The sequence below is a fragment of the Choloepus didactylus genome, chromosome 2 (genome assembly GCF_015220235.1).
Source record: "Choloepus didactylus isolate mChoDid1 chromosome 2, mChoDid1.pri, whole genome shotgun sequence".
Taxonomy (NCBI): Eukaryota; Metazoa; Chordata; class Mammalia; order Pilosa; family Megalonychidae; genus Choloepus; species Choloepus didactylus.
Genome location: NC_051308.1, coordinates 114595639 through 114612265, shown reverse-complemented (window position 1 = coordinate 114612265; position 16627 = coordinate 114595639). Strand labels below are relative to the sequence as shown.

The following is a 16627-nucleotide window of genomic DNA, read 5'->3' as shown; positions in this document are numbered from 1 at the left end:
TGCTGCCCATGGCCACCACTGACAAGACGAGACCATCGGCTGCATGCCAGGCACATCCACCATCTTTCAGTCTCGCAAAGGCAGCAAGCTTATTCCCTCTTGAGGACCTTTGCATGGGCTATTTTCTCTTCTAGGACCACTCTTCCCCTTTATCCTTCCAATCTGGAGGCCCTCACTGACACCTTCCCATCGAAATTAGGGGTCCACGTTGTAACTTTCACAGCACCCTGCCCTTGCCTTCATGGTGTTGATTACAGTACCCCCCCCCCCTTTATTTGTGTGATTATTTGTTTAATGTCTGCCTCCCTTCCTAGACCGTATGCATCACGTGGACAGTGCTCAGCACAAGCCAAATGCTCAACCAGGATTTGTTGAATGAATTAATGAGAGAGGCCTGGAGAGGGGAAGCAGAAGTGAAGGGGAAAGAGAACTTGGTGTGGCCCACAGCCCTTCTGAAAGGTGTCTCAGTCTGGGCATCACTCTGAGGGACTTGTTAGATGTCAAAAGTGGAATGGGTTACCATGGGTCTGAATGGTAGCTTCAATTATATTAAGCAGAATTTTACCTGAATTAGTTTGTTCATCCATTCATTGAGTACCTAAATTGTACCAGGTCCTGTGTCCTGGGGATATATATAATGAGGAGCAGTCTAAGGGGAGAGACAGACAATAAGCATGCAAATAACAACAAGACAAACTGTGAAATATAGGAAACAGACAAGGTGAAACAAAACAGTGCAATGATCATTTTAACATCTGATACTTGAGGGTTTGATAGAGCAAGTGTTTTGTGGAAATCCCCTGCTGAACCCCAGACCCTCCCTTTCTGTGGTCCCTGACTCAGGCTCAGCCCAGTGTCATTTCTTGGGCTGTCTGTCTGTGTGGAGTGCTGCAGCCAAGAGCTCAGGGCTTTGACATCTGTCAGATGGGCTAGGAATCTGGGCTCTGCTACTTACTAGCTTTGGGCCTCTGACAAGTACTTATCTCTCTGGGTTTCACTTTCCTATCTGGAAAATGGAGTGAATATACCCAACCCCTCAGAATTCATGTGAGGATTAAGTGAAATAATAATAGACAGTAGGGTTTCTGTTGAAGTATAAGAAAACAGAAATCCTAACTCATTCTGACGTAACAATAAGGAACATTTTTTGGCTTCCATGGAGAAAGTCCAGAGGTAGGGTGGGATTTAAGGCAGTTGAATTCTGTGGCTCAAATCATTCATTTATTAACCATATTTATGGAGCACCTACTATGTGCCAGGTATTGTTCTGGGCTCACAGTAGTGAGAAAACAGATCAAGTCCCTGCCCTCATGGAGTTATACTTTAGTGGAGGAAGAGAAAGACAATAAGCAAAAGAAATTAATAAGATATATAGTTATTAGGAAGCAATAAGTAGAGGCAATAAGTAGAAGCAATAAGTAGAGGCCTCTAGTCTGCTAGAGCACATCAAGAGGGTAGACAATTTGAAAGAGAGTGGTCAGGGATGGCTGACTTGACAAGAAGGAAGGAGGAGGGGTCCCTGCAGGATATCTGAGGGAAGAGCATTCTAGGCAGAGGGAATAGCAAGATGCAATGGCCCTGTGGCTGGATCCCTGCCTGGACTGTTCAGAGAGGCAATGAGGCCAGTGTAGCTAGAGCAGAACGAGCGAGGGGGAGATGAGGTCAGAGAGGTAATGGGGCCAGACTGTAGGTGCGTGTTGCCACTGCCACTGATTTTGGCTTTAACTTTGGTGAGTAGAGCAATGACACGTCTTCTGAGGCTTCTGTTTTCTCAGTGAAACAGGAAGCAAGGTCATCAGCCGTGAGTAATGATGGGGGAGGAGGTGCAGGAGTTGAGTAGAGAGGGGCAGGTATGGAACTGTGGGAGAATGAATGGTTTCGGGAATTGCTGGCAGCACAAGCACACCCCCTTTAGGGGACCGATCACGACTTTAAAGTGAGGCTGGATGGCATGGCTGTATGTTTTTCTCTGGTTGTGTTCAGCTGTGCACTGTACAGGATGAAAATGAGCAGAGATTGGGATTTTGCCAGGAGTTTGCTCCATATTTGACAGTTCCCTTTTCCTTCTCCCCCTCTTCTTCTATTTCCTTCTCTTTGTAGATATTAAATTAAGGCTGCACACGAGAGTACCCACCATCTAGGCCATGAGATTGAAAAGTACTACAGATAATCCACAGTCTGGTTGCATTAGTCAGTGTCTGGTCAGGAAAACAGTGCTTGCTAAGTGGTTATAGAGGGAATTAGTACAGGGAACTTGTTACGAAGGAGTTGGAAGAGCTGAGCTGGCACACAGGGTGGTGAGGGGTTGTCTGGCAGGAGCTGCTATGGAGACACACCACTACTTGAATCACCTCCTGAAGCAGAGAGACTGGGATGAATAACTTCATTTCTCTCTTCTTCTCACCTTCCAATCTGCCACCAGAGTCTCCCAATGCCAGCTGACAAGGGAGACTGGGAAATATGGTTTGTAGGCACCAGTCCTCTGAATTCAAAACAAAGTAGAGGCAGGATAGGGGACGAGAGCAATCAAATGTCTGGCATGCTAGTCGTCAAAAGTTGGCCCTTTTTGAGCAATAAAATAATCACATCTGGAAGGAACTTAAAGGTCACCTCAGCCAACCCTCTCATTTTACAGAGCAGAAAACAGACCCAGCCAACTGGCTGCAGATTTGAGACTAGAACCCACACCTCCTATCTTTCTTGTACCCTATGGGTTTTCAGATTTAAGCAGAGGTGTTCCCTTGAGTAGGGGATGGGGTGGGGCGGGGAGCCAGAGTGCTGCCTCCTCATCTCTCCCAGCACCATTGCTGCCACTCCTGGAGAACGTCCCAGGTGATCCAACGGCCCTGACCTTTCTTTTGCTGGTGTCATTGTAGGATAATACTCAGAGGACTGGGCAGTACAGAGTGCTTCCCTGGGTTCAAGCCAGATAGAAGAGACAGACAGGGAAAAGCCTCTCCTCCAGTTACACAGGCAACTTCTACAAGATTCCCTGGGCTTTTGGGCCTCGCTAAGCTCTATGTCCCTTGGCCTTGAGCAGTGGCCTCAGGCAGCATGACTTGGCCACCAGTATCCTTTGCAGGCACTGGCAGGTCATGGGGTTGGGATGTACTGTGTCTTGCAGTTCTAGCTCCTTGCCCAGGACCTGCAATGAAAGTTCTAGCTCTGTGGTCTCAGTTCCAGGAATACTTTGGGGGGCCTTTCTTTGAAAGCTGGCATGAGCTACAGAGGTTCTTCTTTAACTGGTTGATCTGGCAAACACTTTGTTCACTCTGTATTTTCTCTTGGCACTTGACCATCTGGAGGGTACACGTCCTCTCCTTCAAGGCAGAATTGGCTGCTGTGTTATCTTGGATTCCCTACTGGATTCTACCCCATCTACCTCTGCAGCAGTTGCATTCCAGATAAATGTATTACCTATGGGGATGGGTTTATAAATGTGGAGGCAACAACTTCCCTTGTTTCTGTCTAGAAGGACTCCTAGGAAAGGAAAGGCATCTGTCAAAGCCCTAGATACTAGAGAAGTGTCCCAGCAGTTGATGACTTTATTTTTCTTATCCAGATCCTGCCTACCCACCTGGCCTTGCCTGATACTCCCAGCCTGGCTGTGGGGCCTTTCCTGAGAGGCTCCCACTTCTGGGGATTTCCACCCTGTGCCTATATATTTAAGACTGGTCCTAACAGAGAAGTGGCAGAATGCATTCAACCTATTTTAATATGGAAACTTGAAATCGAATGTTTTCTTTTTCTTCCTTTACTTGACTTTACTGAAGCTCTCCTTGACCATGAGTAAAAGGCAACAAGTTTCTCAGTGTACAATGATTTAGGCTCTGGGTTTAATAGAGTGTCAAGGGCAACTGGGAAAGCACAAAAGGTGAACGGAGCTTTTTTTTTAATCGTATTTTTTATTATTGAACATAACATATACATAGAAGTGATAATTTTCCAAGTGTAATTTAACAAGTAGTTGAAGAGCAAATTTCAAAAAATATTATAGGTTACAGTTCCACAGTTTCAGTTATTTCCTCATTATGAAATATAACATATATACAAAAAGGTAATATCTTTCAAACTATAATTTAACAAGTAGCTATATAGGAAATTTCCAAAGTTGTTATGAGTTATAGTACCATAGTTTCAGTTATTTCCTTACTGTGAAATATAACATATATATGAAAAGGCAAGGAAAGGGTTTTTATGTGAGCATTTGGGGATGGAGATAGTTGGTTGCCACAAAATTTCTGGCTATGACCTCCAGCACGTCTCTACTTTTGGGGGGCACTGGGCAAAGGCCCTTTGAATCCATGTCCACTTATTCTTTGCTTGTCATTTCAAGACTGATGGCTTTGGAAGTATGTAATCTGGCTACTGGCAAGAGAACCTGATCCACCTACCTTACCACTGCTGCTGAGTTTGGGCACAACTCACTGACCTTGTTCCTTGCCACAAAGCTTTTCATTTTCTTGGCTGCTCTGAACCCCAGATCCAGATCTCCAAACCCCAGTTTTGACCTGAACCTGAATCCTTTACCTCCCAGGATAAGGGTTTGGACATAGATTCTTCCTTCCCCTGCTGACCGTCTTCTCAAATTGAGGCAGTGGCTGATAGTTTTTCACCAAACCCATCTTCCATCCTTCAACATCTAGTTAGACCACATTTTCTAACCAACTCCCCTTGCGGTTTGGTGGGGCCTTGTGACTGCCTTCTGACTGGTAGAATATGGGCAGACATGACATAAACCACTTAGATGTTTGGCCCTGAAACATCTTCTTTGTGTTTCTCTCTTCTCTCATCTGGAAACTGGATGTCAACACCCAGGATGACTTTGGAAGTCATGTGTTGAACATGGCAGAGTTTTTCTCAGTCAAGTTCCTGAATGACTCCTAGGCACCCCCAACTGGACTTTATGCAAGTGAGAAGAAAGTTCTATTTAAGATAAAGGTTACGCTCTAGAGATTTAAGGGTTTGTCTGTTTCAACATTTGGTTTTACCATACCTAATAAAAAAATATATGTCCCTTGGAGCTCCCATTCTTTGGTAAAACTTCCCTGATGTTTTACTTCTTTTCTGAACATCCCCTCCACTTATTGACCTTAATGAAATTCTGGCTATCTCAGGATAGATACCTCTTCTTTTGCAGGCCTCCCTGTGGAAGGTGCTCGATTTCCCAGCCCTCACTTCCCTAGGGCCAGAGGAGCTGCATTGCTTCTTCCGGTCCATTGCTCTCCCCCTTATGTCAAACCTCAACTCTTTTGAAATGTGTACCTTCCAGCCATGTTGTTCTCTTTCCTTCTTTGGTGCTATTCTCCCCTGACTGCTCTGCTGTGGCCCCTGGCTTACACCTTCCTCTTACCTGAGATTGGGGCCATTCCAGATTCTTGTTTTCCACCAGCAACTGGACATTTGGAATGTCCCACATGTATTTGGTCAATTTGTTTTCCTCATGCCCCTGGTGGCTCTTCCAAATCATTACTCTTTTTCCAGACCTCTTTCCCCACTGATGGCCTTGCCTCCTATTTGCTGAGAAAGTAGAAGTGCTCTGGGGTAAATTTCCTCAATCTCTGGTCCTTTTCTGCACCCCCACCACCTCCCTGTCAGTCTCAGAATCACATCGATGGTCTCCTGTGACTACTGTCTCCACCTGTGCTTTTAATCCATCTCTTAAGACCAGGAAACTGCTCGTTGGTAGAACTCTCTCCTAGACTTTCAGCTTTTCTCCACTGGCTCCTTCTAAAGCTATTTATAAATATAGTCAAATATCTTCCTTTAAACAACAACAAAAACAACAACAAAATTCCTAGAAAGAATTATCTACACTTATTTCCTCATTCCCCATTCATTTTTTGCATCCACCATAATCTGGATTTTATGCCTACCTCCTAAAATTGCTCTGCTCAAAAAGACCACCTTCCTCTTCATCACCAAATCCTAAGGCCTCTCTCTTTTTTTAATTGAGATTGTTCACATACCATACAACTATCCAAAGATCCAAAGTGTACAATCAATTGCCCATGGCACCACCATACAGCTGTGCATCCATCACCACAATTAATATTTTTTTCAATTTTTAGAACATTTTCATTACTCCAGAAAAGAAATAAAGATAAAAAAGGAAACTCCAATCCTCCCATACCCCTAACCACTCCATTATTGATTCATAGTATTGGTATAGTACATTTGTTACTGTTGATGAAAGAATGTTAAAATACTACTAACTGTAGTATATAGTTTGCAATAGGTATATATTTTTTTCCTATATGCCCCTCTATTATTACCTTCTAGTTATAGTGTCATACATTTGTTCTAGTTCATGAGAGGGATTTCTACTATTTGTACAGTTAGTCATGGACATTGTCCACCACAAGATTCACTGTTTTATACATTCCCATCTTTTAACCTCCAACTTTCCTTCTGGTGACATACGTGACTCTGAGCTTCCCCTTTCCACCACCTTCACACACCATTCAGCACTGTTAGTTATTCTCACAATGTGCTACCCTCACTTCTGTCCATTCCCAAATGTTTTTCACTCTAGTTGAACATTCTGCTCATAATAAGCAACTGCTCCCCATTCTTTACCTCATTTCTATATCCTGGTAACTTATATTTCATGTCTATGAGTTTACATATTATAATTAGCTCATATCAGTGAGACCCTGAAATATTTGTCCTTATGTGTCTGTCTTATTTCACTCAATATAGTGCCCTCCAGGTTTCTTCATTTTTTTAAAGATGGTTTTGTTCACACACCATACATTCTGTCCTAAGTAAACAATCGTTGGTTCCCTGTATAGTCAAGTATTTATGTATTCAGTACCATCACCACTATCTATATAAGGACATCTCCATTTCTTCCACAAAGAAGGAGGAAGAGTCAAAGAAGGTAGAGAGACAAAAGAAAAAGAAAAAAGAGAGAGAGAGAAAAAAACATGACTGCTAGAAAGCAACAAAAGGAAAGATAGCATTAAACTAAAGTAGAATAAACAATCACCAATGCTAGGAGTCCCATACCCTTCCCCTATGTACCTCCCCACTCCCCTATAAGCATTTAGCTTTGGTATATTGCCTTTGTTATATTAAAGGAAGCATAATACAATGTTTCTGTTAATTATAGTTTGCATTGATTGTATTTTCCCCCCAATCCCACCCTATTTTTAACACCTTGCAATGTTGGCATTCATTTGTTCTACCTCATGTAAAAACATATTTGTACCTTTTATTACAATCGTTGAGCACCCTAGGTTTCACTGAGTTATACAGTCCCAGTCTTTATCTTTCCTTTCATTCTGGTATCCCACATGCTCCTAACCTTCCTTTTTCAACCATGCTCACAGTCATCTTTGTTCAGTGTACTTACATTGCTGTGCTACTATCGTCCCAAATTGTTTTCCAAACCTCTCACTCCTGTCTTTTCCTTTCTGTCTGCAGTGCTTCCTTTAGTGTTTCCTGTAGAGCAGGTATCTTGTTCACAAACTCTGTCATTGTCTGTTTGTCAGAGAATATTTTAAGCTCTCCCTCATATCTGAAGGACAGTTTTGCTGAATATAGGATTCTCGGTTGGTGGTTTTCTCTTTCAGTATCTTAAATATATCACTCCACTTCCTTCTTGCCTCCATGGTTTCTCTTGAGAAATCCGCACATAGTCTTATCAAGTTTCCTTTGTATGTGATGGATTTCTTTTCTCTTGCTGCTTTCAGGACTCTCTTTATCTTTGACATTTGATAATCTGATTATTAAGTGTCTTGGCATAGGCCTATTCGGATCTATTCTGTTTGGGGTATGCTGTGCTTCTTGGATCCATAATTTTATGTCTTTCATAAGAGATGGGAAAATTTTCATTCATTATTTCCTCTATTATTGCTTCTGCCCCTTTTCCCTTCTCTTCTCCTTCTGGGATACTAATGACATGTACATTCCTGCATTTCATTTTGTGCTTAAGTTCCCGGAGACGTTGCTCATATTTTTCCATTCTTTTCTCTATCTTTTCTTTTGTGTGTAAGCTTTCAGGTGTCTTGTTCTCCAGTTTCTGAGTGCTTTCTTCTGCCTCTTCAGATCTGCTGTTGTATATTTCCATTGTATCTTCCATCTCTTGCATTGTGCCTTTCATTTCCATAGATTCTGCCAGTTGTTTTTTTGTACTTTTGATTTCTACCTTATGTATGCCCAGTGTTTTCATTATACGCTTCATCTCTTTTGCCATATCTTCCCTAAACTTTTTGAATTGATTTAGTATTTGTTGTTTAAATTCCTGTATCTCAGTTGAAGTGTAAGTTTGTTCCTATGGCTTGGCCATAACTTCATGTTTCTTAGTGTAGGTTGTAGTTTTCTGTTGTCTAGGCATCTGATTTCCTTGGTTACCCCAATCAGGTTTTCCCATATCAGAACGGGCTCAGGTCTCAGAAGGAGTCAATAGTATCACATCTCCCTGAGGGTGTGTCTCAGAAGATTAGTGCACCCTGTGAGACCTCAAGTCACTGTGATTTTCCAGCCAGCAGGTAGTGCCTGTCAGCCTGTAGCTCCAGACTGGTGTAAGGAGGGTGGCCCATGGCTGTTTTCCCCTAAGCTCCAGGGTCTGGTTCTGAATGGAAGGTGTGTAGTAGAGCTTGGCACTACCTTCTTCCTCTTAGGAAAAATACACCCCCTAGGGAGAGGTCATTAGCATTTGAATAGACTCTCAGCCTGTGCTATCCCCACCATTGTCTGAATCAAAGTGCTGGGAACTGAAAATGGCTGAGGGTTTCTCCACTGAGCCAAAAAAGGGACAGAAAGCCCCCGCTCAGGGCCAGTCCATGGCCACCCTCTGGCTCAGCAAGGTCAGTCATCACCAAAAGCCTCTGTCTGCTTGTTGGGGATTCGTAGCTTGTATTGAGCAGTCCATTTTTGTTAATTAAAACCTCAGTTGGAGCTCAGCTGAGCTATATTCGCTTGCTGGGAGAGAGCTGCTCTCTAGCACAGTGAGGCTTTGCAGTTCGGGCTGTGGGGGGAGAGGGCCCCTGGTTTGGATCCGCAGTTTTTACTTACAGATTTTATGCCATGATGTTGGGTATTCCTCCCAATTCAGGTTGGTGTATGATGACTGGACAGTCATGTTTGTCCCCCCGCAGTTATTCTAGATTATTTACTAGTTGTTTCTGGTTGTTTATTAGTTGTTCCAGGGGGACAAACTAGCTTCCACTCCTCTCTATGCCACCATCTTCTTCTGTCTCCTAGGGCCTCTTTTTAGTTCTCATCTGCCTTGCCTTCTCTGCAGGATTCTATACTGCTAATCTTACCTTCTTACTGATGATCACTCCTCTTCCTTTCTTTGCCTCCTTTGTGGATCTTTGGTCCTTTGTCCCAACCTTAAACCTTAGCATGACCTAATGTTCCCTCTCTTCCCTTTCTTTCCCCTCCCCTCTTGTCCTCTCATTGTCACTCCCCTTGCTTTTCCCTCACTTCCACCCTGCATCATTCACTCCTATAGATTTCATGTAGGTTTTTATATTGGTGATTCATTGATTTCCATTTCCTGCCATGATGTCACCCCTGAGCTCCAAATCCCAATATCCAGGTCCCTGCTGGCATTTGCCATGTGGAAATTCCATGGGTACTTCAAGCTCAGTACATGTAAAATTGAGCTCATTATTTCCCCCCATTTCAGGCTTGCTCCTCCTATATTCCCAATGATGCCCCCTGGAACCCCCAAGTTGGAAACTTGGAGTCATTCTAGATGGCTCCCCTTCAGGAATCCATTATATACAATGGCAAAATGAAAATGCCACCATTTTGCACTTCTTTTGTTTTAGCATTTCCATTTCTCTCATCTTCACAGCTCTGATGCCACTTCAGGACTTACTGTTTCTATCTAGTTTGGAGTCCTGCAGGGATCTCCTAACCAGTGCTCCTGCTATCAGGCTTGCTGACTCCTTACTATCACCAGAGTCATCTTTCTAAAAAACAAAACTTAATGTCACTCCCCAGCTCAAACCCCTTAAAGGCTCTCCATTGCCTACAGGACACAGTGCAAGCTTCATAGTAGGGTTTACAAAGACTTCCATGGCCTGACCCTGCCCACTTGCCTACCTAACCTCTCCCTTACCTTCTGCCCTACTCAACACCTTGCTGGCCTCCTATGTCGCTGTGCTCTTTCGCCCCTCTATGGTTTTGCTCTTACTATTCTCTCCTCCTGGAACTTCCTCCTCTCCCCCTGCCTGCCTGGGGAATACCACTTAACTTTTGAGAGTCAGCTCAAACACAGCATCCTCTATAAAGCCTTTTCTGATCTCTTTCGTGAGTAAAATTACCCCTCCTGCTTTGTGCCTCTACTGCACTCATGGTGGGGGGGGATCTTGATTGGCACTTTGTTGCTGACCCCTCCCCTCTTTCCTACTGGGGTGTGTTCTGAGGCCTGGGGTCCTTCATGACTGTGTGCCTGCACCTCACCCCATGCCTGGTACCTGGCAGGTGCTCAGTTAATCTCTCCCACTGGTGCTGAATGGGAAACTGGGTAGGTTGCAGGTCCTGAAAGGATATTGATTTTCAACTACAAAAGCCAAGAATGGGGCTGAGACTTTATTTACTCAGAAGAAGGTCCCCCCCTCCCTCACTTTTCCCAGTCACTTCCTGGGGACACCTTCCTGTTCTGGGGTGGGCCCCAAGCAGGCAAGGTGGTCAGTGGTAGGTGCTTCTGCAGGCATGGTGACTACTGTTGGGATGACTCTTCTTCCAGCTGCAGCTGAAGGAAAACAGCTGCAAGAAAAGGGTAAGCTGAATGGCGGGAGTCAGGGCGGGGATGGCAGGAGCTTGACAGGATGCTCTGAGCATTTTGCTACCAGATACCTGTTAACTGGATCTTGTTCTGGTGGTACAGGTCGGGCAAACCATCCCTAGAGAAAGTTCTTCGGCACTTGGTCTGTGTCTACAGCAGGCACCAAATCCTATCCCTAATAAGCTGGACCAGTTTGTGACCTGATCCTTAGCATTTTCCCTCCCCATTTCTTCTGGGGGTGGGTGACGGCAGGACGGGGCATGGGACTGAGGGTGAGGACTTCCTTACCTGAGGACTTAGCATAAACCATCTGCTGGTCTCTGTTCTGGGCGATACAGGAAATGTAAATCTTCTGGTCCTCGATTTTTTCCACTTCAACATTCAGTACAACCAGAGAGCCCACGGGGATCAGACTGGCAGAGGAGCCAGCTTAGCCCACCTTCCTTTGAACCCCTCTCTCCTCTGTCCCTCCACCCTCCCATCCCTGTCCTGTTCACTGCCCCCCGCCCCCACTCCTCCTCCTCAAGGACTCATAAGTGGCCCAGGGCTTAGGTCCCCATTTGCTGGCTCCAGCAGAGGTCATATTCCGGCCAGAGAATTGACCAGGACTGGGCTGGGCAAGGAAAGTGGCAGGCAAGGCCCTCATGCCCCAACTGCCTAGGATGGCCACCCCCCTCACTGATGAAAATGGCCACACCTTTGGCCAACACTCCAGGGATTCATACTTACTTTTTGAACCTGATATTGAGGCTTAGTGTGAGCAGCCCCTCTCCAGTCAGGTAGGCAGTTTTAGAAAAGGTCTCATCCATCATGGCTGCCAGGGCCCCTCCGTGAGCAAGTCTGGAGGTGGGGGCGGGGAAGAAGGCTAGGGCTGTGGCTACTGTGGGCACTAGGTCTTCCCCCAGCCCTGAGGTGAAACTACCTCCTGCGTCACCCTTCCTCCAGATCTCTCCCAAACCAGATCTTCAGCCTCAGGGCAGCCAAACAGGAAAGGATACAAAGCAGAAACTCATCTGATCAAACCAGTCAAAATTATCCAAGCTTTTCTCCTATCTTGCTTCAGCATGTGTTAGCATCCACTGATAAAAATTTTTTTTTAATCAGGAAAAATATGTTTTTCTGATAGAACTAATGGAAAAACTTTTCTGGTTCATCACCTAATTGCTGGCAGCAGTTGCCATATTTTGGAAGAGTGCACTCATACAGGGAATGAAAAACTCCCTGAACTTTTTCACTAGGTCTTTGAAGCACTTCCTTGGGCCGTCTCTCACCTTACCAGTCACTACTGCAAGTGCTGAGCCCACATTTTCAAGATTGTTAAATGTGAAATGTAACTTATAGCCTATAAAGTGCTGACAAGATGGACACCTGAGCAGTGCTGCCTGTGGAAAGCCGAGAGCCTGCTTCAGCAGGATGCAGCAAATATTTGCTTTATTTAAAGTGCATATAGACAGCTTTCTGTGTGTATGTTATATTTTACAGTGATGGAAATGGCTGGTGTTGTAGAGCAGTGACTTATGACATTCTTTAGATTTGCTCTCTAATGACTTGTGGGATCACACTTTGAAAAGTTATCACTGTTATGTATGTATGTATGTTAAAGTTCACAATAAAAAAAAGTTTCAATAGGAAAAAAAAGCGCATATAATTCTCATTCTCAGTTATGTAAGTTGTCCTTGATGCCGAAGCTACTTCACTGTTGTTTAGTTAGGGAAAATGGAAAGGTGCTCAATTTTAGAATGCAAATAACACAAATCAGTTCTGAGTTTCTGATTGCCAAAAGCATGTTCCTGATTCTCCACACACCACGTCAGCTGTACCCTCCTGTACTGCCTCCAAAAGACTTCCTGGACTCTTGCCTCCCCACTCCCTTTGGTGGAAAGCGCATGGAGTCATGGAACCCCAACCAACTTTGTTTAACGCCTTGCTCTATTGCTCAAGACCTATGTGATCTTAAGCAATCTGCTAAAACCTTTCTGAGCCTTAGTTTTGTTTTGTTTTGTTTTGTTTTTTTACTATGAATTGTGAATAAAATAATTCCTATATCATCAGATTAAATGAGCTCATTTGCAAAGCCTCACGCACACTTCCAAGTGCTTCCCTCCTCCTCCTGTCCCCAGATTGCCTGAAAGAGGGAAAAAGAGTTGGTGCCAAAGAGCCCAAAGCTGGCTCTTCCCTCCTTGTTTTCACTGTTCAGGCAGGGGACCCACTGGCAAATTTACGGATTCTGCAGAGCAGCCTGGCTGGCCAGCACCCCCTCCCCATTGCCAAGGGGCTGGGGGGATCTTAATCTCTTCACTGGAGCCCATTCAATCCAGTGACAGCACCTGCCAGACCTTCCTGTGCCCCTTGGTGAAAGTCAGCTGCTCTTCACCCCCCACCCCTGCCTCCTTGGGGTCTTCCACCTTAGAAGGGAGGGGGTCTGTGGCCTGAGTAAGGGTTCTGACCTATTTCCCCAGAGTCTTCATGCACTCGTTTGGAGAATACTGTCCCCATAGAGATCACCTCTGGGATGGCCAAGGCAACCAGGGCCTCAGTCTGAATCCATGGCCTGCGGAGGTGCTGACATCTACTTAGCACTCTAAATTCTGTTTAACTGTAAGTGAGTCCCTCATGGGACCCTAATGCTGCTTCTGCCCTTCCCTCTTCCCCTTTCTCTCTACTCCTTTCGGACACTCCAGCACTAGCCACCACCCTCATTGACTATCTGGAGCAAGAACAAGGAAGAGGGAGAAAGCAGACAACTATGGACTTGGTGGCCCAGTGGCCTCAGGCAGTAGGTCCAGAGCCAGCCTGATTTCCCTTGTGGACATACTATGTCCAGCCTGAGTTCCCTCCTAGGTCTCTTCCATGTTTGGAAGCTCAGAGTGCAGTAGAGAGAACAATGGACTTAGTGTCCCAGCTCCCAGATCAGAGTCCTGAATCTGGCTCTGACTGTCTTGGGCACAGTTACCTTCCCTCATGTGCCTGTTTCCTCATGAATAAAATGTGGGGTTTGGATAGGTGGTTTCTGATACCTCTAATGTGCTTTAGAGTTCACAAGCATGTAAATACAGGCCGGTGATATGACACCTCTCAGCCACCCTGGCAGGTAGATGTTATTGCCCAGGTTTTAGGAAAGGACACTGCAGGCCAGAAGTTAAATTGCTTGCTTGGGGTCCCAAGGCCAGCAGTGGCAGAGCAGGACTGGAAGCCAGGCCTCTCTCATCCTTCAAAAAATGGCCTCTAGGGTCCTTTCTTGCTGGAAAATTCTGAGACCTTGATAAGGAGCCTTTCCCTTGTCTACACCATGGGGACCGGACCAGATGACCTGGGATGTCCTTTCCAGGCCCCTCAGAGAAGGGTACAGACCCCAGGGCTGGTGGAGTATGGGATCAACCCTTCTGAATCAAGCCCAGGAGGCAGCCAAGGACACCTGCTCTGGCCCTGCCTCTCTTACCCCGGGGGGCCCTCCAGGTAGGGGCCTGGTTGGAAAAGACAGACCGACTTCTTCTCGGACGGGTGGAAAAAGATGACATACTCGTAGCCTTGTCCTTCCACTTGGATGCACCTGGTGAGGGAGCGCCAGTCCCTTTTGTCTGAGGAGAGACAGGCAGTGTTGCAACTGGAGAAGGGAGGGTGTGGGGATGGGGGGCCTGGTCAGGATGCAGCACAATGGCTTCAGCCTGCCTTGGGTATAGGGCAAGGAGAGACAACCATAGGAACCCCAGGCCCCACCCTCAGGGAGCCCTCAGTTTGAGAGGAAAGGCACAGTCTCTGTCCTCAGGGAGTGCTGGGTCTGAGACACTGGGTCTGAGGCGGAGACCCTCAGGGAACCATCATTCTGGGAGGGGCCACAACCCCTGGGCTGAGCAGAGCCGGGAAGGTGTGCTGAGGCCTGCAGTGGACAAGGTAGGGCTTTTATGAGCTGGGGAAGGAGGACTTGGGATAGGCTTGAAAGTAAGAGAACAACAACCGATGAGAAGTCGGAAAGGCAGGGAGCTGAGCTGGCAGTGGTGTTCCTGTGGGGACACACTTGACTGGGAGCAAAGGTGAGACCCTCCCTCTGGGTGTGCCCTCTTCAGCTGGGCGGACAAGAACCACAGACCTCAAAGAAGACTCCTCCTATGGACCTAAGCAGTGAAGTTAGACAGAAGGAACCTCCCCCGACCGTGGGCTGACTGTATGCTGGGCCTTACCTGAGGGGACTGCTAGCCCTGATGGGAGCTTGAGTCCCTGTATGTGTTCTCTGTTGGACTTGAAGGAGGGCAACTTCACCCAGCCGCTGGACTTGGTCTTCTCCATGAACTCTTTGTACAGGCTCAGCATGTCTGGACACCAGCTGGCATTGGGGAGGGCATAATCCTTAAAGTCTGTCTTCTCTGGACAGAATCTTGAGACCTAGGTCAGAAATACCAGGGGGACTAGACAGCTTCCCAGGAGAGGGGGTAGGCTGCTGCTTGGGCTATGGGAGCCTCTAGGTAGTCTGTTTCTGGGTTCTTGGGATCCTCAGAACCCCTTTGCCCAGAGTGTTCACTTGAAGGAAAGGGCCCATCTTGCTTGCAGAGGGTTCAGGGAGCCCTGTGGGTGACCATGTGGTGGGACCCTAAAGGGCAAAGGAAGGGAAAGAAAGGGTTTGGGGCTAACAATTACAGGGATGCTGCTCTGTGGTGGTGCAGTACAATTGTCCTGTTTTAAATCTTTGGAGCAGCTCTTTGAGGCTGAGAACTGCTATTACTAGCCCTGTTGTACAGATGGGGAAACTGAGGAAAAAATGCCAAGCTTTTGAGTATAACAGCTGACAGTTAGACAACAGCCTATTCTGAGACACCGTCTACCGTGGGGGTGATACCACAGAGGGGTCCTGTTACCGACCTTTCACCTCAGGGCCTGCTCCAGCTCTGTTCACAGCCCTGGGCCCACCTGGACAGGGTGGCTGGTTGGAAACACAGTGTCATGGCGGGAGCAGGGAGTACATGTCAATCATGGGGCGAGGGTGAGCCACAATCACAACTGTGGGTAGTAAGCGAGCTGTATGCCAACACCAGAGACAGAAAGTACATCTGAATTTTGTCCTGGGGAGGCCTCCATCTAGGGACACACCAACCCAGCCTGGGTCTGGGTCCTGGAGGAAGAAAGCGCCTCATTGGCGATCAAGATTCAGACCAGAACTCAAGTGTCCTGAAGGTCTTAGTCTTGGATCTGGACTACTTGGTATCCCTAGAGCACCTTCCCTTTGCCAAATCAAATAGGTCCCCGACGCACAGACTGCTATCTCTGGCTATGAGCTGGGAAGAGGAGATTTGGGGTGCTCCTGAAGCCCTAGGCTCCCTGGAGCGGTGCTGCCCATCTGGCTGAACTGGGAACTCACCAGAGAGTCTGTGGAGGATCCAAACGCTGAGGCAGGGTTGAGTCTGGGCAGGATGCAGCGGCCACCAGGGAGGACTCTGTGATAGCCAAGTCTTGCTGCTGCCTGGAAGCCTCTCCTTAGCATGGCTGAGTGGCTGGGTCCCGGCGGGCTCCAGGCTGAATCCTGAGAAGCCAAAGGCGAGCAGTGCTTTTCAGCTGTGCTGTGGAGCTGTGGGAGCAAGTATGCACTGCAGAGAGGATGCATTTATAACTAGGGCAAGGCTGGGCTGGTTTGAAACAACACCCGAGATGGGGAAATAGGCTGGGAGGCCCTTGCTTGGGGCCTTCAGCTGGTCCCAGACCCCACCCAGTGCTTGATAGCTTGGGGAGGGGCAGAGGCTGCTTGGATGCAAATGGGGAGCAGTGCTAGCCTGAGTTCAGAAATACATATTTATTAAAGGAAATATTTATTTAGAAAACACATAATACAATAGTGAGGGGTACATGGAGTCTTGGAGAGCTGCCAAAATGCTCAGAAAGAGAAGGCAGATC

At 46.6% G+C, this 16627-nt stretch overlaps 1 protein-coding gene across 5 annotated transcripts; it reads right to left on the bottom strand.

Moving 5' to 3' along the window:
- Positions 1-10547: 10547 nt before the first annotated feature.
- Positions 10548-16346, bottom strand: THEM5 (thioesterase superfamily member 5). 5 transcript variants are annotated; one of them, XM_037814617.1, is made up of 6 exons: positions 16098-16337; positions 14926-15127; positions 14187-14325; positions 11477-11587; positions 11036-11160; positions 10548-10728 (listed from the first exon to the last, which is right to left on the bottom strand). In XM_037814617.1, the coding sequence occupies exons 1-6, from the start codon at positions 16218-16220 to the stop codon at positions 10682-10684; spliced, it is 747 nt and encodes a 248-aa protein (XP_037670545.1). In that variant the 5' UTR covers positions 16221-16337; the 3' UTR covers positions 10548-10681. The 5 variants fall into 5 exon arrangements, with proteins under 5 accessions (XP_037670545.1, XP_037670556.1, XP_037670568.1 ...); XM_037814640.1 differs by having other exon boundaries at positions 10696-10728; positions 11036-11119; positions 16098-16346; XM_037814628.1 differs by lacking the exon at positions 11036-11160 and having other exon boundaries at positions 16098-16346.
- Positions 16347-16627: the final 281 nt, after the last annotated feature.